The 25,034-nt window shown below is 35.6% G+C and overlaps 1 protein-coding gene across 1 annotated transcript in view; it reads right to left on the reverse strand.

Annotated features, from left to right (window-relative positions):
• Nucleotides 1–25,034, reverse strand: part of PSMD1 (proteasome 26S subunit, non-ATPase 1) — an 81,641-nt gene that overhangs the window by 53,591 nt on the left and 3,016 nt on the right. The window contains exons 2-16 of the mRNA XM_070385302.1: nt 23,733–23,776; nt 23,025–23,098; nt 22,668–22,837; nt 19,455–19,660; nt 16,150–16,293; nt 13,818–14,044; nt 12,418–12,478; nt 11,233–11,361; nt 9,712–9,800; nt 9,161–9,239; nt 8,392–8,565; nt 6,690–6,801; nt 5,932–6,128; nt 4,568–4,663; nt 2,515–2,579 (exon numbers count right to left, since the gene is read on the reverse strand). Coding sequence (XP_070241403.1) covers nt 2,515–2,579; nt 4,568–4,663; nt 5,932–6,128; nt 6,690–6,801; nt 8,392–8,565; nt 9,161–9,239; nt 9,712–9,800; nt 11,233–11,361; nt 12,418–12,478; nt 13,818–14,044; nt 16,150–16,293; nt 19,455–19,660; nt 22,668–22,837; nt 23,025–23,098; nt 23,733–23,776 — 1,867 coding nt within the window. The remainder of the gene's footprint in view (nt 1–2,514; nt 2,580–4,567; nt 4,664–5,931; nt 6,129–6,689; nt 6,802–8,391; nt 8,566–9,160; nt 9,240–9,711; nt 9,801–11,232; nt 11,362–12,417; nt 12,479–13,817; nt 14,045–16,149; nt 16,294–19,454; nt 19,661–22,667; nt 22,838–23,024; nt 23,099–23,732; nt 23,777–25,034) is intronic.

Genomic DNA, 25,034 nt, shown 5'->3' on the forward strand with positions numbered 1-25,034 from the left:
TAGATAGAAGCATTCCTAACATCTTTTATAGTTTCTACTTCTTATAAGAATCATATTATGAAGGAAACACACACACAACAAAACCCTGAATGGCCTTTTAGAAATAAAAAACACATAATTCATTAGCTGGATCTGAGAATTCTTAGCAAAGCCTAAAAGCAGCTCAGGGAAGACATCTGCTGCTGAAACTGGGAATTGAGCACATGTGTGAGCTACAGTAAATACAAGAGCAGAAATGAATTTTGTTAATTAGAGATCAAAGCATGCTCAGGTTAAAAAAGGGAAAAAAAAAACAGTTTTCATGAAAACTCAACTTCCTGTGTGGCAGAATATACACACGAGGTGACTGAGTTACATGATATAAAATATAAAGTGACTAATAGGAAGAATTAGTAGCCGATAATGAATAAATAAAGGAAGAGACCTTGATGAGTAAGATTCTTTATAAGTTACTAAGGGTAACCAATAGTTACTAAGGGTACACCTAAAAGAATATATTTCTCATATGAAAATTATCTTTTCATAAAAAAACCCTCCCTGAAAGGCAAAAGTAAAACCATTAATTTTTGTTTTTAAATTGTGTCTAAGCTTAGAGCAAAAATAAGGAAAGGTTAGCATCACAGATTGGCTACAATGATATGCCAAAGACAACAGGAAGGAAACAGTACTACACAGCTTCTATTCTGCTTCCATCTTTTGTCTCAAGAGAATGATTTTTAGACCAGAAAAAGTAATGTTAAAACTGATCAAAATGTAAAATAGGTGAAGAGACTGGCTACCTTAAATGGGTTCAAGTCTCTAAGCTAAATGTCTCACATCCCTGAAACAGAACCTGTGAATATAATTATAGAACCATCGCTGACAAATCTGAGGAAAAACAGAAAATGGCAAAGGTACAAAAGGACTGTAAGTGGCAAATATCCTAACGTTCAAAAAGAGAAAAAAGGGATGGGAATCAAGAAATTTAAACTGTGGAGTCTGTTGTAGATCTTCTGAAAAAACGTGGAATAGCTTAATACAAATAGGTTTTATCAGATCTTAGAAAAGAAATCAATGAACACCTGATACTTCTATGAATCTACTAAAATCAGTAATAACCAATTAATCACATACTCTGTTTTAGAGGTACCAGACTAGTTGTTTTGTCACTAAGTTGTATCCAACTCTTTTGCGACCCCATGTACTGTAGCCCTCCAGGCTCCTCTGTGCATGGAATTTCCCAGGCAAGAAAACCAGATCTGTATAAATACCACAGGATTTAGTGAAATCTCTCCAGTGTTTTTGTGAACAAGCTGGACAAATGAGGGTTAGAGGATAATACACTGAAGGAGATTAGTATTTTGTTAAACAACCTCCTTCAACAAACTGACTGGTGAAAGGAGAAACCTATTAGCATGCTTATATGGATCTGAGCTTTGCTGTTTTAGCCAACATTTTTATCCAAAATAGGAAAAAAGTATTTACTGTCTACACTAAATGGCTAACTTTCTATCTTGCATCTTAGAGAAGGTCCTCTAACCAGTTCAATGGATGCTGAACGAATATTTGTTGGAAAAAATATATATGTATAAATATTATTTGTTGAATTACATTACAATCTTTACAACAAAGGTTTATTCCAGGAACTTGGGGTAGAAAATCTGTACCAGAGATTAAAAGAACACGAAACTCATCTTACTTGTTCCTTCAGATTCCCATCCCTACATTATGGTGCAATTTCATCACAATATCCAAAAAAAGAATATCCAATATCCAGCCAAAAAAAGAGCTGAAAGAAGTACTTTTAATCTTCCTGTGTTGCACTTTAAAGTACCTTAGTGAAAAGAAACTATGTGAGATCAGACAGCAGAACTATTTTAAGAGGTGTTATTGCACCTACTGCCACTATTACAATTGCTACTACCCACACCCACTTGACTAGCACTTACTAGTGCCAGATACCATTCTAAGGGCTTTAGATATATTAACTCACTTAGTTGTCAAAAAACAGTCTTAGATACTATTACTCTACCTCTTTTACAGAATTTTACAGATGAGGAGTCTGAAATTCAAAGAGGCTAAGTAACAAGCTCTAAGTCACTCAGACTTTGAGTGACTCAGTAAGTGGCAGAGCCAAGATTCAATTCTGGCAGGTTGGTTTCAGAGTGTGTCCCCTGGATCACAACCATACTATAATGCCACGGGCATCTCCACATCTGCAAATTGTTCACTCTTCTGCATTTTAACGAAGCCTATTACTTTTCAGTCTCATTAAAGAGCTTCAAGAACTCTATAAGCCTGTGTGAAAGACAGCATCCCATTTGAATTACCAAATGAGAAGAGGACTGCTACTTCTCAAATAGCATCCCAATCTCTCAAAACATACTGGCTTCTTTTTCAGAGGAACAACACTAACTTTATTATTAAATGGTCCACATTCTGAACCTAGATAGATTTCTCAGAGAGTCAGTTACTGTGTAACTACCAATTACAAATAGAAATGGAATATAAACAGAATCAAAACTTAGAAATTACCTGAAGAGAATGAACCCAAGTGATTCTACTGCTGCCCTCCTGACGTCATCATTAACATCGCTTACCTAGGAAAAATTTCAAAGGATGATTATATACTACATGCATTCTATTACTACAATCATTGTATTGCATGCATTCTATTACTAGAATAAACTGATATGAGTGGCCCACATCATTTAAATGTAAATTAGATCTCATTTGTATATTACCCTAGCTATCTTCCTATTCACAGTTTCACTTTCAGCAGTTTCAGTTACCCACAATCAACTGTGGTCTGAATTTATTTATCTGGAATGGAAATTTCCAGAAATAAACAACTCACAAGTTTTAAACTGCATGCATTCTCAGTATCGAGATGAATTCTCATGCTGTCCCACTCTGTCCCAACTGGGATATAACCCTTTGGTCAGTGTATCCAAGCTGTATTTGTTATTCACACACCAGTCACTTAGTTACCCACTCATTTATCAGATCCACAGGGTTTTACAGTGCTTATATTCAAACAGGGTTTCCTGGTAGCTCAGCTGGTAAAGAATCTGCCTGCAATGCAAGAGACCCTGGTTCGATTCCTGGGTTGGGAAGATCCCATGGAGAAAGGATAGGCTACCCACTCTAGTATTCTTGGGCTTCCCAGGTGGCTCAGCTGGTAAAGAATCCACCTGGGTTCGATCCCTGGGTTGGGAAAATCCCCTGGAGGAGGGCATAGCAATCCACTCCAGTATTCTTGCTTGGAGAATTCCTAGGGACAGAGGGGTCTAGTGGGCTGCAGTTCATAGGATCACAAATAACCTCTAGTTTACTTAATAATGGTTACTTAAAAGTTTATTATTGTTTACTTAATAATGGCTAAGTTTATTTAGTTCTTACATTATTTAATTTACTTAATAATGGTTTACTTAATAAAGGTTATATTAGTTTACTTAATACTGGCCCCAAAGCACAGAAGTAGTGATACTGGCAATTCAAGTATTCTCTTACTATGCCTAATTTATAAATTAAACTTTATTACAAGTATGGATATATATCTGTATATGAAAAAACATAGTATGTTTCAGTACTATCCATGGTTTCAGGCATCCATTGGTTGTTTAAGAACATATATCCATGTATAAGGCAGGCAGACTACTATATTCCTCTATTAGAATGTCTTACCCAAATTTAGAAAGATTCATCTGAGAATTTCTTCATTTCAAGACTTAAAATCCTTTACAGCTTGGTGAAGTTTAAGATTCAGGGATAGTTTTAAAGATTATTTCAGCTGTACTATAGCATTTGTGGCCCACACCAAAAATCTAATCGTTTCTTCATTGTTGTTTAAAAAAAAATATGCCCTAAACTTAAGCAAAAGACAAACATCTAGAACATACCACATGTTGCACTGATAAATAATAAATTGCTAATAAATACTGTGTGATGTGAACATCTCTAGGAAGAAAAAAATATTAACAGTATTAAACCCTTTCTTGCATGGGAAGGTGACCTTGGGTCTACCTTCTCCCAGCACCAAGATGGTAGAAACGTCCTGGGTGAAGACATAGGGAATGTCCACTGTGTCATCAGACAACATTATTGGAAAACTACACCTGAATTGGGTGACTATGAGTGGAAAAAGCCTACTGGAAAACATGGACATTGGCTCTCCTGTGCAGTGTGTCTCCTGTCACAGAGCATGTCCCTCAGGGTTACCTGGAAGCTAACTTCACAGGTAAAAAGAAGTTGTCTCTATTGTTCATCAGATTTCCCTACCCTGGGGTGGCTGCACACATTCACATGGTCTTGTCTCTTACTAACGAGGGTTTCCCTCGGAACAGAGTTCCAGAAGTTGCCCTGAATGACTTTAAGGACTTCTACTCAAATAAGACACACCATTATCTGGAAAAGCTAAGTGACCCTGGTGCTCAGTTATGGCTGACTGTATTCAATGGAAGAGAATATGAATCTGAGACCACTGGTGGTGATTATGTGGTGTGGGTGTTACAGTCATCAACACATTGAGGGTCCATCTGCAAACTTTCCCTTTCATCTCTATACAACAAAGGATTAGAATACTTACAGCAACATGTAGCAGGCGTCGAATAGCTTTGTTGTTACCTGAGCCACAATAAGCCATGGCTACAGTATACATTCCAGATCGTCGAAGAATTGGATCCTAAGAAATAATTCAACATCATCAACTTATTTCAAATAGTAACTTCTTACAGGCTTAGTTGCATCCATAAGGGGAGCTGGTTTTAGGCAGAAAATGAACTAAAAGAGAACCATTTTGTGGTTGGTAGTTTTCTAAATGAATGGGAAAATTAAAGGCTCTAACACAGGAATAACTAACTACTTTTAATTCCCAGTATTCTGTACAACATACCTATGCTGCCTCACACTTTTTAGTATGTATAAACTCAAGCCAACTGCCCTATGTCTTTCATTTGTCAAACAACAAAGAAGCTTGCTATTCTAATTTGCTTTTTACCTTATCACTTAATTCTTGGACACTGAGCTATGAGTGGAAGAGATATGGAGTTTGACAGCTGAGCAAAATAATTAGTAGTTTTATCAATAAACTGTAGCAGTGGATTTTTTTTTATCAGATTACAGAGGACAGTACTGTTTACCACTGTCTACTTACTATATGCAATACAGTAAAAATCGTTTCACTGTTGTAAAAACAAGACACACACACACACACACACACACATCTTGTTTTTTGTTTTTACAACAGTAAAACCATTTTTACTATATTGTATATGGTAGGTAGACAAGACAGGGGCTTTCCTCGTGACTCAGTTGGTAAAGAATCTGCCTGCAGTGCAGGAGACCTGGGTTCGATCCCCAGGTCAGGAAGATCCCCTGGAGAAGGAAATGGCAACCCACTCTAGTACTCTTGCCTGGAGAATTCCATGGATAGAGGAGCTGGGCAGGCTATAGTCCATGGGATCGCGAAGAGTCAGACACGATTGTGTGACTTTCACTTTTCAGTTTTTCAAAAACAAGACAAAAGGCAAAGGAAAAAAAAACTCATCCAAATAAAAAAGTCCAGAGATGGGCACTGTTTTGTGATGAAAAAACAATGAAGTAAACTTTGTATCCTATTAAATGTTTATGAAATCATGCCCAAAACATTATTTCTAAAATAAATCAACTTACAATTTCTAAAGATCTTTTCTAAATCTGCTTATTTGAAAACCACTGAAGTCTTAATCTCAAATTAGCTCTGCTCACCTCTTCTAATCAGTGTTTTTCTTGCCTAAATTTTATTAGGCTTTATATATCTTTCGAGAAGTTTCATCAATAAATGTACCTAGGAGTTCTGATGGGAATAGAGATAATTTCTAGTCAAGGTTAAGTGTTTCTGTAAATGTTAGATATAATAACTGAAGGGTGAGGAAAAGGAGGGAGAAAAGGATGAATAATATGTGATCTCACCTTATCACGGCAGAGAGATTCAATGAGAGCATCAGCCTCTTCCATCCTCCCGTACATCACTAACGCAATGCCAACTGCAAGACCACGGAGAATCTTCTCATGTTGAGTTTCCTGTGCATAGCCAACCATGTCCTCAATAGCCTGGGCATTTTTAGAGCCCAACATAACCAAACCTAGGGCCAGGCCAGCTGCTTCGCCTAGTGAGTAGGAAGCAAAACATTAAATAATAAGAGTTAAGTATGTAAATAAAACATATTCTACTGGAAGTGCTAACTATTAACAGCTATCAAAATAACCACCAGCTTCTGTAGCATTTTTTCCAAGCCATCAGATATAAAGGAGGATAGTTTATATGGAAGTCCATCCATATATTTATAGCTATTTTCCTTTTAGATTGTGATAGGATATACCATGAAATCCTGCAGTGATTTCAAATGAGATACTATGGCAATATTTTTTTTTCATTATCACCAAGCAGTATAGATAGTCCCAAGATACAAGGAGATCACTCGAATAAATTTCTATTTGCAAAAGTCAGTAATCAGACATACACACAAGATATACTATTTTTAGAAGCCTATATATCATAAAACATATTTTTATACAATGAATTTAATAAATGTGGCAAAAATTAACACCCTTTACAAGTAGAGAAATCTATTAGATTTTTAAGAGACCACAAAATACAAGCAGAAAACAAATGTTACAGTTACATTACTTAATCCTACAGTATGTCATCTTTGGAAAGAATCACTTACCTGTCACAGCATCATCCTGATAGAGGTTTGTTTTTAGCAAATCATACACATCCTGGCGTGCGGTCCCCATGGCAGCCAAACCAAGGCCTAGACTGCCACCATGTCTAACGATCTAGAGAAAAAGCATGGGCTCCATTTATCTGGTACACAGTACTTAAAATCCAACCTTTCATTTTACTTTCAAAATATATTGTGCTGTTGGCATGGAGAGCATTTGGCCTAGTGGATATTATCAAAGGATACAGAGGGTCAGTGGTAACCTCACAATTTCAGTTTCGAAAGAATGCTGCCTGCTGATATAAACTAATGGGGAGTTAAGGAAATGAAAACAAAGTGGAGACAGTACAGCTCTCTTTTAATAAGTTTACACAAGAAGGGAGGAGACAGATGACAACAACTAAGAGAGAGAAGCAACTGCAAGAAAAGAGTCTTTTTAGGATAGGTGAATATGCTTATGAACTGAGGGAGGAAGCACAGAGGAGAAGGAACCTAATGGAACATGGTTATGAAGAAAGTGGGAGAAAATGGTGTCAAGAGCAAAAGTTTGTCTTTATTTGGAGAATATGTGTGTGATGATCTGTTACTTTTGAATGTACAGTATCCTTTTATTAGTGACAGTACCCCAGTCCTGCTTGGGGAATATTCCTCCCTACTGGTTCAAATCTTGGTGAGACTGTCATTGAAAATAAACTCTCATATTCCCCTGGGGAAAGTGTGGGCCTGTGACTCTAGACAGGCCAATCAGATGCTCCTCTGGAATTTTAATCTTTCTTAAGTGGAAGGACCCAAGGACCAAAAACATTTCAAGTTTATTCATCCTGACAGCAGAGCCCCGACGAGACCATTCCATTAGTTCCTATTACCAAGATTCCCAGAATCACCCTGCTTTAACCTTTGTGAGAACTAGTTCACCAGCTTTTCCTTTAATTATATAAGCTAGTTCCAATAAACTCCTTGTTTAAGTTGGTCAGCAGAGGTTTTTGTTGATGGTAATCAAAAAGCTTTATCTGGTAAGAAAATTTTTACCTGAGATCACCAGAAATTTAAGGCAGTGATATCTATAAATTATGTAAGATTTGTGGATAGGGGCATATTAGCTGAGACAGACCATCCTACTGATCTCAGTCTTTTCGCTAAAGTAGGACAAAGTTTTCTGGCTCACTGAGCTATTCTCCCGATAGCTTTCTAATAGAGACTACCCTAACATAAAACTTTAAAAAGTCTAAAATCCTGTCATGGCTCCTCAAAATAAAAACAGGGATGCTTAATAAGTTTTTCTAAAAGAGTTACATTTAAAAATCACCAAAAAGATTACACAAGCAAGAATTCTGACTCCCAAAAGAGTACAGGCAATTTTGGAGGGGCTTTGGTTTCCTATAAAATAACAGAAAATCACTTATGTAACATAACAAGACTCTAAAGTGTCTTACAATGCATACAATGTACATTTTATAAATATCTGATACTTTATTTCACTTTTCACACATAAGGTTTAAGGGACTACAAACACAATTTTAGCTTACAGAGGAGGAGAGGAAATTACCTTTAAAAGATAATATTCTATGAAAACAGTACTTTAGATCTGGGAATGTAGATTTGGGAATCCTACAAGATTTCTTCTATTCACTGAAATAATTTGGCAAATATAATGTTTCCCTCATTCTTAAGTAATGGGAATTTAGTTGTGCATTATAATACTTACGTCATTGCTGGCATTCTTAAGCTGGTTAAGCAGATAGTCAATTATATCACCACCATGATTGGCATGAATGAGACCTAATGCATAGAGACCTCCACCTTCCTGATAGGCTGACCCTGGAGAGGTGTCCTTGGGAAGGTATGTTGCCATTAACTGTAATGCTTCCTTCTCATGACCCTGTAAATGTGAGCCACCACAGAGGTGTCAGTAAAAGAAAGTGAGAGAAACATTTTCTATGACTATTGCTTTTTCTCCAGAGTGAAGGAGGAAGTGGAGTTCTCTTCTAAGCAACTTTATCACTCACAGAAGACAGATTTAAGTGATCCTAAATCACATCTTAGTTAGAAACAAATGCTTCCATTCCCCTCCTCTTTGTTTCATAACATTTCCCCAAATTTATCTTAGACTCTGCAAATAATTATTTCAATTCATCTTTTAAGAAAGGGCTTACTCTTCACACAAAAAAGATTTCTACTTATTAAAAAAAAAACCCACACATCTCTTATTTACTTCATCCTTCCCTGTATAAGGACTGATCTAATTTAACAAAAGGTACTTGTCAATGCATTATAGTAAACATGTTTCTCTATTTTTTGTTGTTGTTGTTGTACTACGTGGCATGTGGGATCTTAATTCCCTGGTCTGTCCACTGAATTGGATGCTCCAAGTCTCAAGCACTGGACTGCCAGGGAAGTCCCGATTTTTTTGTTCCTTAACTCGAGAAAAATTGTTTCTGTTCTGATGCCTGCTCACAGAGACCAGTATATATTACCTTATGAATCACACCCAAACTGGCTGTAGCTGTAAATTTTGCCCAATTAGTGGCTCTGGCTAACCATTCCAAGTTATCTCTGTAAGAAAACAAAATTTAGCAATATTATTAAAATGAATTTCATACAGCTTTTTATAATACTAAAGTCAAAGGTCTAACATTTTTACCTTGAACTGTTAAAAATCATTTTACTTTATGGATTTCAAGTTACTGATGATTCTGTTTTACCTCTTAAGGCCTCTTAATATTCTAAGGACTTTCTAAAAACACATATGTAATTACACTATGAGCAAAAGCAAAATTATATCAAACTTCAGAGGTTAATATATTTCATTAAAAAATCTGTATTCAAGGCAACTAATGAAGAAAATTAATTTTACCTCAAAACACGTAGATAAATGCAATTAAAAAAATTTATAAAATAGCAAAAGTAGAATTTAAAATTTAGGACTGACAAGCAGATAAAGTTCCTCACATCCATGTAATAGTGACAACAGAGTCTCTGTCAGAGACACTTTTAAACTGAAGTGGGAGCCTACGAGTACATTTACCTAAGAAACTGGTCACTGGTAGTGCCGCAGTGCATAAAAGAGTTTGCTATGACAGTTGCTGTATGACAGACAGAATTCCTTACTGCATCCTAAAAAACAAACACAGATATTTATCATTTGTATTCATATAAATGCAAGCTTGCATGTAAACACACAATAAGAAGCACTATTTTGTGGTGAAAACATGAGTAAACTGAATCAGCATTTAAAATATGAATCTTGGAAATTTCTTTATAAAGATTAAATAGCTAGCTTATTAAAAAACAGCAAATCAAAAGTTTTATTTGTGGTCTTAACTTGAGGTCAATAGATTTCAAGTAAGAATTTAATAGTAGATATTCTAATTGTTAGTTTCTAAATAGTTTGCCATTTCTCTTTGATATCCTGCTCAAGGTCTCCAAGAATGGATGTAACTTGAGGAACAATGGTGTACCTCTTCTGGCACTGTACCTCTGGCAGCACCAGAGCAATTCTGTTTAATTCAACTGCACTATAAAGATAAACATCAGAAAACTGTCATAGATGCAAATTTTTCTCTTGCACACTTGTAAAAATTATTTTAAAAATCCAGAGAAGCATGATTACATACACCTCAATCAAACAACTTCATATTAATGAAATAATATATGACTATGTAAAATGACTTTGGGAAAGGATTTGGGTAAATAACACAGGCAAGGCAGGAAGATTTTTCACAGTATGTATCTTTTCATACTAAAATTTTTTTGGAACCAGATGAATAGATTATCTGTTCAAAAATTAAAGTGAACGATTATCAGGATGAATATCTCAGCAAAGGTTACAATACCAAGGTTAAGAACCCCTGTTCTCAAGGACTCTGCAGTTCACTGGGAAAAACAAACACACAACCTGTATTAATGCTCTGATTGTGGTATCTGTCCAAATGCCACATGTACACATTCAAATAAAAGTTAGCTATTACCATATGTAAAGTAGATAGCCAATAGGAATTTGCTATATGTCTCAGGAAACTCAAACGGGGGCTCTATATCAACCTAGAGGAGTGGGATGGGGAGGGAGGTTCAAAAGAGAGGGGATATATGTATACCTTGAAGAAGGAAATGGCAACCCACTCCAGTATTCTTGCCTGGAGAATCCCATGGACAGAGAAGCCTGGCAGGCTACAGTCCATGGGGTCGCAAGAGTCGGACACAACTTAGCAACTAAAACCAAACCATATGTATACCTATGGCTGATTCATATTGAGGTTTGACAGAAAACAACAAAATTCTGCAGAGCAATTATCCTTCAATTAAAAAATAAACAAATTAAAAAAAAACAACACTAAACTTCCCAGTGACAGACTAACACAAAAAACAGTTCAATCAGTATTAATTCCCTTTCTTCTTCAGTAAGATCAAGTGTCTCTCCCATTGTTTTTTCAAAAATGTATTTCCTTGACAAAATGCAACAAATTATTCAATAAGAAGTATTAAGTACTTATAATCAACAAAGAAATAAATATAAGAAAAAAGCCTCCATTACAGATAAATTTTCTACCTTTGTGTTTTTTAGAATCATGAGATCTGTATTATTGTTTCGTATTAAAAACTGTAGATGTAACTCAATAGCCATTTCACCACTTAGAATTTTAATCATTTTCAAAGTCTGGTCCTTGGGCTCTGGACTCTGCCAAAACAAACAAAAATGAAAATTATTATATTACTGAAATCCAGTAAGCTAATTTTAATAGCCTTAAACCAGTGAAATTCAGTCATACACATAAAAAAACTTAAGCACGCTTCCAATACAAAAAATTTTTAAAAAATCTGTAAGAGTAATGATGATATGCAGGAAGAACTATTTTATACTTAGTCAACTCATAGTTTAGGTGAGAAACTCTCTCTTCAAAATTCAGAAAAAACACTTTTAATCAACACATATATATGATCTCACGAATTACACCAAGCCACCAACACAACTTGTTCCAACCACAAGAAGAGTTGAAATTTATATACCTGATAACCAGAAACCAAAAATTCTGATGTAGGACACATTACATCCAACAGAAAAAGCACTTTTAATCAACACATATATATGATCTCACGAATTATACCAAGCCACCAACACAACTTGTTCCAACCACAAGAGTTGAAATTTATATACCTGATAACCAGAAACCAAAAATTCTGATGTAGGACACATTACATCCAACAGACTACTGCTCTAATCCTTGCCTCACTCGTAAGTACACTATGAATATTAAAAATAAAGACAACTAAATTGTCCTCTGTCTCTACAAGTTGCCATTTATTTGTTAGAGGCCATAGTTTTTTTCTCACGCTATGACATATAATTCAGAGTTATTCTGAACAGAGTTCATTCTTTGGTACGGATCTGGGGACTTGATTTCTTCTAAGGCAAGTGTTTTCTGGGATCAATCTTTTGCTTTTTGCCTGTGCTGTGCAGCCTGTGGGATTTTAGTTCCCCACTCAAGCAGGGAATGAACTCAGGCCCTCAGCAGTGAAAGCGCCAAGGCCTAACCCTGGACCACCAAGGAATTTCCTGAGATTAATTTTTAAAATTTTACTTTTTATACAAAGTCTACTTTTATAAAATAACTTTGATATCAAACTTATTAATAAACCTCCATAAAAACAGGTATGTAACACTTTTAAGTAATTTACAATATAGTGTGGAAATCTATGTTTAAATGGAAACCTCAACTTCAAAAAGCACACTTACCACTTCTGGCGTCTTTCCTACAAGTACACTACCTGTCTTTTCTTCCGTTTCCATCGAGTCACTAAAACGAAGAGAACCAACAGTTATCAGTATGATAAATCTTTTCTGAATGGTATGTGTGGGTGACTTTTTCTCTTTCCTTTTAATCAAACGGAAGATCTGAACCATGTCCATAAGAAGTATTTTGCAAGGAAAAAACACTAAATAACTTTTAAAGTACTGCTGTTAAGAAACAGAAAAGACTGTAAAATAAGATGGAGGCAGTTCAGTTACCAAATTTCCGCCAGATAATTTCATAAAACACGCAAAGCAACTAACTAGGTTAGCAAATAAAAAGGACAATAAATACAACGAAACCAGGGGACAAAGTATCTCCCAGATTCCCAAAACAGAGCCACCACCACCGGCCACAAAACCAGTCTGAAGTAAAGCAGTCAGAGCTCCAACAACTCTTAAAACCGACCGGCCAACACTCTCTTCTAGGTCAAAGCAAAACACAAAAGAGAAAATGCTGGGCACAGAATTCAAATTAAGAAAGCAGAAACGAGGGAAAAAGAAGGCCAAAATGAACGTGAGAAAGGAAACAGAGCCAGGAGATCTCACAACATAAGACACCATTCTGTTTAAAACTCCACAACACAACAGAACAGGAAGTTCTAGAAACTATCCTAAACAAGCCTCCTTTGTAAATACTTAGGAAAACTAATTTCAGTACAGATAAACTACAGGTTATAAAAGAATATTACTATAAAAAAATTTACTCAACCCACTAAATGACTTAAGTAAGGTTGTGGGATTCAATTTTAATATACAACAATCAAGTATAATTCTACATATTAGCAATAAGCAATTTAAATTGAATTGAAACTTAAACATAGCACTTACAATAGTATCAAAAGACATAATATACTTAGGAATAACTTTAGGGGAAAATGTACAAAAGTCCTGTACCAAAATCTACAAAATAATGTTGAGAAAAATTTTTTAAAAACCTAGATAAATGAAGATTACTGGATTATAATAATTTTTATCAGTTCTAATAAAAGCATAAAAAAGCTAAGGATGTTTCTACCTGTAAAATATCTAACCAAACACCTAAAATCTAGCCCAACCTACCCTACCTGAGATTTTTAAATTTACTTGATAAGAAAGCATGCAGGACCCACATCCGCCCCATCAGACAACCACTTTCATTGTTTCCAGGAGGGTCCATTTTTTTTTCATTTTCCTTAATGTGCCCAGCAGAGTGCAAAACACAGCAATAGTCTTCTTAAGAGTTTACAATCTATGAAACCTAATGATATTTATTCTTAGACTATGTTGTCTAGAAATACTCTATCTACTCCCCAAATAAGATAAAGATAGCTGGATTAGTTCTATGCAGAAACAGATAGGCGTACCTTTCTCTCTCTGATCCTGGAACAGTGCCTGTGTTGGTGGACCCAGGCACAGAAGCAAGAGGGGTGCCAACAGTTCGAAGATTCTGGATTACGGATGACAAAAACTGCTGGCTAGCACTTTCATACAAATCAAAACAAATCTGATAGGCCATCAGGAGGTTGTCTTCCTTTACCAGTTTTTCTAAGATATCACTCACGGCCTGAGGATCATCTAAGAAAATTAGGCACTGAAACACAGATAGAGAACAATTACATAGTAATCGAAAATTTTGCTCTGTAAGATACTTAAAGAGTTACAGTCAACAACACGGGAAACCATAAATAAAAGTGAAGGCAAACTGCAGCAAACTAACTATCTAGTCTAATAATAGCATTCCACTTTTCATCCTGGCACCAGAATTTTCCTGAAAGTAGAATCTGCCTCCTATAAGAAAGTCCATACAAGTTATGCTCACGGCTCCTAATACTGTGCCTGGCAATTAGCAATACTTAATAACTGGTTGGTGAATGAATCCTGACTTCTTTAAAACTTACTCATAAATCACTATCAAGTGCTCTTGATAGTGATTTAGAAGCAAACAAAACTTCTAATTTCTGCTTTACCATAAACTGTAGGAGCCATTCATTTATTCATTCATAACGCACTGCATTGTGCTGGGCTAGGACAAGAGGCACTAACATGAACATTCAGAAGCATTTCTCTTACTACTCTTATGATCTGCCACATGTTTTAACAAAAGCCATCCAATAAACTTAGGATATTTAAGAGTTCAATTTAAAATTTGTTTTAAATAGCAAATAACTCAATTTCAAAATGAACACATTAATCAAAATTATTATAAACTAAGAACAGGAAATTATGGAAACAAAATAAATGACCAATAACACGAGACTGGATAAAAAAGGCAAAGAACACCCACTGAATGACTACTGCATAATCAAGAAAGAGTTCGTACAAGAGTTTGTGAAGAGTTAAAACATGGAAAAAACATTAAACTGAAGGACATATATAATTGATAGTTTGCTTCCAGGTAAGGGAACTTGGAAGCCAAAGGGAGAAGTGGCAGGAAGACTTTTAACTATATACCCCTTGGTCCTTCATGAATTTTGAGTCATGTGAACGTAATATCATCTGTTCAAAAATAAATTTTAAAAACGTAAAATTCAAAAAATATTTTTTCAGGGACAAGGAATAAAATACTAAAATAAATAAAATTACTTCTGGGAAATAAAACTGAAATACACTGAGAAAAGAAGGCAAAGGACTATCGTTTTTCATGTAACTTTTAAAAAAACACGTAAGAAACTATTAAAAACTATTTAGAAGCAAACAAAACTCAAAAAAAAAACTATATAGAGAAAAGTGAAAGGAAATATACTAAAATGTTAGTAGACTTCAAGTGACATAAAGGTGGATATTTTTCTTCCAACTTTTTCTGTGTTTCACACTTGCTTTAAAAAGCATCAAAAGGTATACATAAAACCAATGAGCAACAGAGTTCAGAGAACTATATTCACTATCTTGTAATAGCCTATAATGATTTTTTTAAAAAGCATTCAAAAAAGGATGCATTAATCTAAATTTTAAATATGTATAGAGGATAGAAACACATATTGAGAATACATTATAGTGAACAAATAAAAAAATGTGTGATAAAATGCTATGCTCTAAGCAGAATACAGAAATTTACAGTGTGGTAACTGTTGAAAAGCAAACTGAGCATTTCCAGTCAATAAAAATACAATCCAGTCATTGAGAAGAATGACGTAGCTCCATATGTTTTTGGAGGAAAACATCTATGAATCTTTTAACTGGGAAAATGCCCAGGGAAAGAGATAGATACAGATTTCATTTTATATATTTTCTGTACTGTCTTAATTTCTTTTTAATTAGGCAAGGAAATCCATACATTAAAAGAAAGAAAATACTCAAAGGTCCTGGTTGTGTTTGGGAAATGAAACCAATGATAATTTTTATACGTGAAATTCTTTTAGAATGACATAACACAGGTACTGTTTTTATCTTTATTTTTTCTTCTATTTATTTTTTTTTAACCTCATTTCCAAAAACTTCCTTAAATGCCTGGATTATTTTCAAAATAAAAAAAAGAACACAAGGAATACATTATAACAAAATAGCTTTTTAGTTTTGAGAACTTCAGGTTTTTTAATCAGTAAAGCAGAACATAAATACACAACTTATCTTCACAGGGCTGTTGTAAAGATCAATTGACAGATATATGTATGAAATTACAGTGATGTGATGAGGTACACACATGAGGTAGTGAGGCATTACCCAGCAATACAGTGTAAAATAATACAATGTTATTACCTGACAAACATTGATGAAATCAGGTTTCTCTAAATTCATGTAGATTTTAACTAGGACTCTCAGTACTTTATTCCGAAACTGTTTATTCTGCATTAAAGACATGCAGAGCTTCAAGCTATAAGCCAGCATTCCTGGGACATCATTCTGAAAGACATAATTTGAAGAGACATCATTATCTAGTTACTGAAGCATGTTTATTTAGAAATCAAATTATTTAAATCAATATTCTTTAGTCATTCTAGGCAGCTAAAGCTTTATTTGCTACTTAAATAAAATTTAAAATTTTTAACTATTTTAGATGAAAATCTTAAAAGAAAATTACCTATTTCCCCGTCTTCATGAAAAAATGGGTTGAAAACAAATATTTAGTGCTCATCCAGAATCATCACTATATGAACACAGTATACTATAACAGAGTGGTGCTGTTAATTATTATAAAAAGATCTACACAACTGTCCATATACCAAGCAGACAACCTAGCTAATCCTCAGGATTTATCGCCTATATTCAATGACCAGGAACACAAGACGATAGAAATGCTCTCTAGCTCTGAGTGACTCAAGCTTTGAGTGCTGTCACATCTAACTGGCACTCTCCTGAGGAAGTTTTGACTCCTGATTATTTATGTTTACCTTGTGGTTCTTCAAAGCATGCCTGAATTTTGAGATACCAACCTATAAAAGTTCTTCAGCATAAACAAGCATGCTGAAGAGCTACAGGAGTATTTCTCAAAAATGGAGTTGAGAAATGTAAAATTCAAAAAAATTCACTAATTCAGAAAGACTTCCGTTGTGCATCCCAATATTCATAGCAGTGTTATTAATAATAGCCAAGATATGGAAGCAACTTAAGTATCCATCAACAGATGAATGGATAAAGATATGTGTGTGTACATACATATGCATACACACACACATATATATGCACACACACATATGTATATATACAAGGGAATGCTACTCAGTCATAAAAAAGAATGAAATTTTGCCATTTGCAGCAACGTGGATGGATATGGAGGGCACTATGCCAAGTAAAATAAAGTCAGATAGAGAAAGACAAATACCATATGGTATCACTTATACGTGGAATCTAAAAAACACAACAAAATAGTGAATAAAATAAAAAACAAAAGCAGACTCACAGATATAGGGAACAAACTAGTAGTTATCAGAGGGGACAGGGAAGGGGGAGGGGTGGTAGAAGAGTAGGGGATTAAAAAGGGTTAATACAGGATTATATAAAAAGCATGCAAAACTTTTGAAAAGCTGTAAATTGCTATAGAATTTAAAGAAAGTTAACATTCAATGATAAAACAAAATTTATTTTGTAAGCAAGTTGTGACAAATCTGCACACATAATGAAATCAACTTAAAAGACTAACATTTTTCAAAAAAATGAAGTACAATTTTAAAATACCATGATTATATCACAAGCAGAAAAAGTAGGTATTATTTCATCTTATGGGCTTCCCTGGTGGCTCAGACAAAAAGAATCTGCCTGCAATGAGGGAGACCTGGGTTCTGTCCCTGGTTTGGGAACATCCCCTAGAGGAGGGCATGGCAACCCACTCTAGTATTCTTGCCTGGAGAATCCCCATGGACAGAGGAGCCTGGAGGGATACAGTCCATGGGGTCACAGAGAGTCGGACACAACTGAGTGACTAAGCACAGCACATTTCATCTTAAGTTACATCTATTAATACATGTCGGAGAAGGCGATGGTACCCCACTCCAGTACTTTTGCCTGGAAAATCCCATGGACAGAGGAGCCTGGTAGGCTGCAGTCCATGGGTCGCTAAGAGTCGGACATGACTGAGTGACTTCCCTTTTACTTTTCACTTTCACGCACTGGAGAAGGAAATGGCAACCCACTCCAGCATTCTTGCCTGGAGAATCCCAGGGACGAGGGAGCCTGGTGGGCTTCCGTCTATGGGGTCGCACGAAGTCGGACACGACTGTAGTGACTTAGCAGCATTAATATATGCATATGAGCATTGGGAGACAAAGTAAGATGTACTTCTTACTTTGCTTTACTCTTTTTTTAAACACTTATCACCTCTTTACCTTACAGGGAAGAGGTGTCACTGCCGGTTCCCCTAGTGGATTATTCCATTTGAGCAGGAACTTTGTTCCTTGCTTCCCACTGTTATCTCCATTGCCGAGAACAGTGTTGAATGAATACAAACAAGTATTTTAGTTCTAGTCACCTGAAGACAAGGAGTAACTGCACAAAAATCAAACAGCAAAATAAGGGCCATTCTATGACACTGGGCCATTCATATATTTACACTTATTTAAACAAATCTTACCACTGCTGCTAAATGCTGCCTTAGGCTTTAGGAACCCAGTGGTAAAAGCACCTGTCCTCAAGTAGGTTCTGATCTGGTGGACCTAGTTGGATCTAGGGGTTGAGGAGGATATGGCTGGCAGGGAGTGACAGAAGGATCTGTAAACAAATGACAGGTGAACTGAACTATGAATCTTGAACAGGAATAAAGCAGGTAAGGAAAAGAAAAGGATGTTTTCCGGAGGGGCAATATTTTTGGTAAGGGGAATGAGGCACGGTCCATCTAGAAAAAGAGACAAAGTCAAGATGGCTGGAGTACAGAGAGCTAGCTCGTGGAGAAGGAAAGAGGGTGAGGCAGGCTAAGTGGGCACTTAACAGATCAATCTTCATTTAACTCAGGCTTGCACCTCTCTGACCACATTGGTTGGTGACTTACAATTGTCATAATTATTGCAAAACACCCCCAAACTAGGAAAGTATAGTTTTAGCCGTAATAAAGGGACTACAATAGTAGCTATCATTATAGTCTTCTTTAAAAGGGCAGAGGATTTCTCTGATGGTCCAGTGGTTAAGAATCTGCCTGCTAATGAAAGGGTCACAGGTTCAATCCCTGGCCTGGGAAGATTCCCCGTGCCTTAGGAGAGCCATGGCCACGTGCCATACTACTGAAGCCTGCACCCTAGAGCCCATGCGCTATAGTAAGAGAAGCCACGGCAATGAGAAGCCCAAGCACAGCAACTAGAGAAAGCCTAATTAAGACAACTTCCCCATGCAAGACCTCAAAGGAATAAAAGTGGTAAGACAAAAGAGGCTATTCAACAAGCACAGCCAAAATTCCTTTAAAATACATTAAAAATATAAAAAAGCATATTTTAAAATCATAAAAATAAACTTTTTTCAAAAGAGCATTGCATTTTATTCTAAGCTAGAGTTTCTTCTCACTATAATTTTCAGTTTTAATAATTTGCTCTGCTGATTCTTCATCAATAACAATCTCTAAAGTTGCACCCTCTACCTACCGACTCAAGTATAGTCTTCTCAAAGACGTCCAGTCTTCGTGTTTCCAGAGCAATGCCGATAGCTTGCTTATACTTGTGATCATCTAGACATCTTTGAAACATTTTATTCACAATGCCTTCCAATCTCTGGTCAATTGGTTTTTTTTCTCCTTCGGGCAAATCTGCATTTTCCACACATTGTTTGGTGTAGTGATCAATGCACTTTGCTACAGAGAAAATAAAATAACTGATTACTTTGTAAATTGGGCTGATACTACTAGAAAGGACAATACCTACATTTATCACCATGAAAACTTACGGGATGACTGTGGAGTAATAAGTAAATTTCAAATATTTTAAATGCTAGAAGTTATACCTTCAAACAATACCTCCCTTCATAACAGTTATACTAATTCCATAAGTTGACATTATTTAAAACATTACTATCTTTTTACTGTACTTTGACCAAAATTACATTATTCAACTTGGCCAAGCTGCTTATTTTACAGAGTTGTCTACAAATAGCTGACTGTTTCACTTTTCAAAAAACAAACACTTGCCATTGAGAATATTAACAAAAACCTATTGTAGCAATTATCACGTGGCAATAAATTATCAGTCTTCACATTAATGAAACTATTAGTTCCTTGAGAGTAGAGCCTGCCTTAATCATCTTTGTAGAATAATGGTGAAATGACCTGAAATGTGTCACTGGTCCCAAAGGCAATCCTAAAGAAGATTTCCAAAACCCTTTCCAGCAATCAACTAAAATATTCACTGCCTCAATGTGAGGTAGGGTGAACTTTTCACACATATTTCCCCTCTCCCCTAGAGTATGAAAATTCATGCAGTGGTGCACATGCACTATTTGGCTTTCACATTTCACAATGATTTGGATGAAAGGGGAGGAAGTATCATGTTTACAACTTACACTACTTTACCATCATACCATAAACTTGTTAAGAGCAACCAAAAAGGGAAATTACCCTAAGACTTCTTCCACCTTCATAAGGAAGATAGCCACTCAAGCTAAATGAGATATATAACAGCTGTCCTCTCTATAACTCACTGGCTTGTCACTCTCCATTTCAAAGAGAAAGGTACAAGGACAAGATTAATGAGTTGCAAACTACAGCCTTAGCAAACAGAAATGATTGAACTAGCAGGAAGAACTGCCGATCGACTACAAGGCCCATGTCAATGGGGCTATATTCGGGGGAAGCAGAACACTTTCCTAAACTGGAATATACCAGGTTCAGGATCGATCCAGGAAGAATTAGACAGGTTCAGGTACAGTTAGTAAGAACAAAGTGGCAGTCACAACACAGACCTTAAACAATTTTCATTGCAGAAAATCTTTACCAGGCCCCAACAGGAGCTTTTTGAACCAAATGTAGTTGCGAGGAAACATTACCCCTGTCTCACCAGAGAGGAATCTCAGATTTAATAATGGAGAAAGAAAAATGTTACCTCCTAGTTTCAAATGAGACTCGTGCTCTCACTTACCAGGTATATACTAACTGTAGCCTCATTTCTAGCTAAAGTCTTATTACAATTGGGAGAAAATTTTTAGCCTTGAGTTTTCTGAGTGTACTGTTTATGACATTCATTTAAGGTCCTAGGAAGGTGTTCCTAAATTCTATTTTATGTATCTTTTCACAGATCTCACTGATATTATGAAAAAAAAAAAAAAAAATCCATTCTAATAGTCCCAAGAAAACTAGAAGGGTGAACCCCATTTCTACCTAAAGAAGAGCAAACAGAACTGGTCTACCAGTCAACAATCACCTCTTACAAGCTAAGATTAAGATGATACACAGGAAGGAAGCTGCCACCTCATGGACCAACTGTCCTGATTAAAATCATTTGTAAAATGGTAACATTACAAGCACCTGCAGATCAATGCTGGATAAAATTATCAACACTCATCAAAATAAATTCTTCAAATAAAAGAAAAGAGATAAAAGTATTTAACTCCCCATTCCTAACAATGCAGGGGAAGTGTTCTGGTTTCAAATGATATGGTCTATTCTTTAAAATAATCTGTTCTTCCCACAGGATTCACAGATGAAAACTCCAATTTAATGAATCCCCAACAACAATAAAGCTTGAAACATCCTCGCACCATCATGGCAAAAAATTTTTAAATGTGAACACAAAATCTTACTACAAACTTCAGGGACATTTGAAAAGTACCCCTTTGGACTCCCTAGTACAGCATTTCCCAATTTCTGAAAGAGAATACCAATTTTCTCCCTTTAAAAGTTCAGGGGAATAATACAGATCTCCTCTTAATCAGGAATTAAAAAAACTAGCTATACTATACACATTTCCAGAAAACACTCTTGGGCTATCTGTAATTATGACCTAAAGCTTGATATTCCTAAAGACATGTCTGAAGGGTACACAATCTCTTCTTTCATCTATTAGAGCAAGTGGTTTCTAACATTTTTAAAGCTACAAAAGCTCAGAACAAAATCTTACAGAGCTGATTCAACTTGCAAGATGGAGAACCCAGAGGCTTGCCTGTGTGCTACCTTCTCACTTCAAAAATACAGAAAAAAATAAGACAACAACGGTTACTAGTAGAAACAATATGGATTTCGTAGAGATTAAGCCTAGATTTTAAATTCTGACCCTCCTATTTAATAACCATGTGTCTTTATCATCTTGAAACCCAAGTTTTCTCATCTTTACAACAGGGTGAGCTCCCCCTTCACAGGAAAGCTATGAATAAACCATGAAATGAAGAATGACCAAGACAGTGCCTAGCACAGTGGAAATACTGAATAATGTTTTCCTGTGCTAGAAACAGTTCTATAAATTGCTATCATTTAATTTCTGTTATTCACAATAACCTGATTAAATTTTTTTGTATAAGCGTATGCCCACTGGAAAAGAGATGACCATAACCACTGAGATAACTAACTTTGCCTTAAGTCAGCTGTTTCTGAATAATTTCTTAGTCACTCTTAAAATATTTTGTGAGGTGAGTGCTTTCATTAATAATTACTGTTATTGATGTTACTGTTTATTATGATAAATAACAGCACAGAATTCTAAGGCAGATCTAAAAACTCAAGTCTGCATAAGATTATTGTAGAAAGATTATGAACTTTCATTAAAATGAAACGTGCCAACATCAAAGAGTAATTCAGGGGGGAAAAATGCTATATGTAGGAGAGCAAGAAAGAGGCCAACAATATAAAGCCTTACTAGATGGAAGATAATTACCTATAATAGTTTCCACATATTCAGAGTTATCATTGACATTGAAGAGGTCACCTGCTCCAAGTGCATAATTCAGAGACTCCTCAAAAGCCCCCAGGTGATAAAATACTTTAGATGCCACTAAGGCCGCAAACTGCCGACTCCGGAACCCTTCATCTTCATACAAAACTTCTCTGAAAGAAATTAGGAAGTATAGGCCTAGTTCAAACTGTGGTTCTCTTTAAAAATTCCAAATCTATATACTCAAGTCACAATTTAGTGGCAGCAAATTTCTAAATGAATTTATAAATCACAAGACCCACATCCACGGATAATTAAGGTTGATCTACTTTATTCCAATTAATAGAAACAAATTCTTACATTTTGTCTACAGACTCAGAAATTTCTGCCCAGAAGTCATTGACAACTGCATTCAATTTGTGTAGTGCAAATTCCTGTAGAAAATAAAACCAAAATTTGATTTTGAGACAGGCTTATCATTATATTTCCTTAAAAAAAAAAAGGCAAACAAATCAATGGCCAAATTTTAAGTCATATTTACTAAAAGTTTTAATCTATGACAAATATAAAAGTTTACCAACTAACTTACATTTTCTCTTTGGCTTGCATACTTCCTTTCTGTTTTCAGTCATAGAACATGAGACTAGCCATATAATGTCACTCCTTATCATACTGAACATTTTTATTCTTTGACAGTATGTGTAAGATTGACTCTAGGTTGCTGGTTTGGATATAAATGAATTCAGGTGCCTAGAGCCAACTAAAGTATATTTAAAATTCTTGTCGTATGAAAAAAGTTTTAAAATATGTGATTTCTGTTGATATAGAAAATTGGAGGGGGGTTGGTTTCTAGGTACCATACTGAGATTTATTTGCCTCAGCTTTGCTAAACTCTAGGGAAAACCAACTGTTGTTGCCAAAACACTGTCTTCTGGGTCTAGATTTCAATGAGTGGTTATAGACTGGGTACGATGCTATTTTAAATGATGGAATATACACAAATATCAATATAGCCAAACAGTTTCAAAGCACAAATATTAAGCCCAGTTAATTTTCTTCAACTCATACCTTAAGCTGTGGTTCTTCTTCATCCAGAAGAGAAATAATTCCAGCTACAAGACAAAAGGTAGACTGTGATTAATTTAGTTGCTCAGCTGTGTCCAACTCTTGTGACCTGATAGACTGTAGCCCGCCAAGCTCCTCTATCTATGGGATTCCCCAAGAAAAAATACTGAAGTGGGTTGCCATCTTCCAAACCCAAGGATCGAACTGGGGTCTCCTGCATTGCAGGCAGATTCTTTACCAACTAAGCCACCAGGGAGGCTATATATTGTGATTATGCAATATATATGCTAAGATAAACTAATGCTTAATGAAAAATATATCACAGTTGGAAAATAAGCATTTTTTGAGGGGTGACTTCATTATAGGAATGATTATTTTTCTTTAAAGCCAAAAAGTTTCTATTTCAAAGTTCAAGAGTTAACTGTTATCAAACTCTCACGATACCACATATATCACATTATGTGCCTAATTCAACAGTTTTCAAAGTATGGCTCCTGGATCAATTGGTACAAACATTACCTGGGAACTTGTTAAAAATAAAAATTCTTGGCCCCATTACAGATCTAGTGAATCAAAAATTGTGGGGGTGGGGTCCAGTAATGGGGCCACAAGCCTTCCTTACAATACTGATATTCATTATAGTTTGAGAATCACTGGCCTAATTGACTGACCAAAATGAGAAACTTGCCTACACAATTTTAGAATAAAATTATTCACACGAAATAAACCAAGAGTCATAAAATTATTTACAGAAGCAGGAATATTTACTTGTCAACTCAATGGAGTAAAATAATTTGACTATTTCAAGATGCTTATATTAAGGCACCTCTGTTGTATTACAAGTAACCTACAAGGTTTCGCTAAATGATGAGCAATCTCACTTGTTCTGACATGTTACTGAAGCAAAGCAATCCTCATGCGAGCCTGAGGTGTTGGCACCAACAGTGAAGAGTAGAGGAAATAACTGTTCTCTCCCAAAAATGCACCCTGAAATACAGTCACATATCAAAGGGATTATTAAGGGGGGAAAAAAAGTGGGAAATTATTGTCCTTGAACCATAAAGGAAACTAAAATGTTTCTCAGATGTTTTCCATGTAGGTCCTAAAAATCATTCTGCAACAGTGAGTTGAAACTGTAAGCTGATACAAAAAGTGTCAAGGCAACTTTCCTTAGTAGATGTAGTCATTTCTAAGTGTTAAGTGTAGGTTTGCCAAACAGCTTCAGGAGTCTTTAAAGAGTCATATGGGAAAAGACACAAAATTCAGCGAAGGAAACTATGCCATGGTTCTAGCTAGGGCATATTA

This window comes from Bos mutus, chromosome 2 (assembly GCF_027580195.1).
Source record: "Bos mutus isolate GX-2022 chromosome 2, NWIPB_WYAK_1.1, whole genome shotgun sequence".
In the NCBI taxonomy this organism is placed as follows: Eukaryota; Metazoa; Chordata; class Mammalia; order Artiodactyla; family Bovidae; genus Bos; species Bos mutus.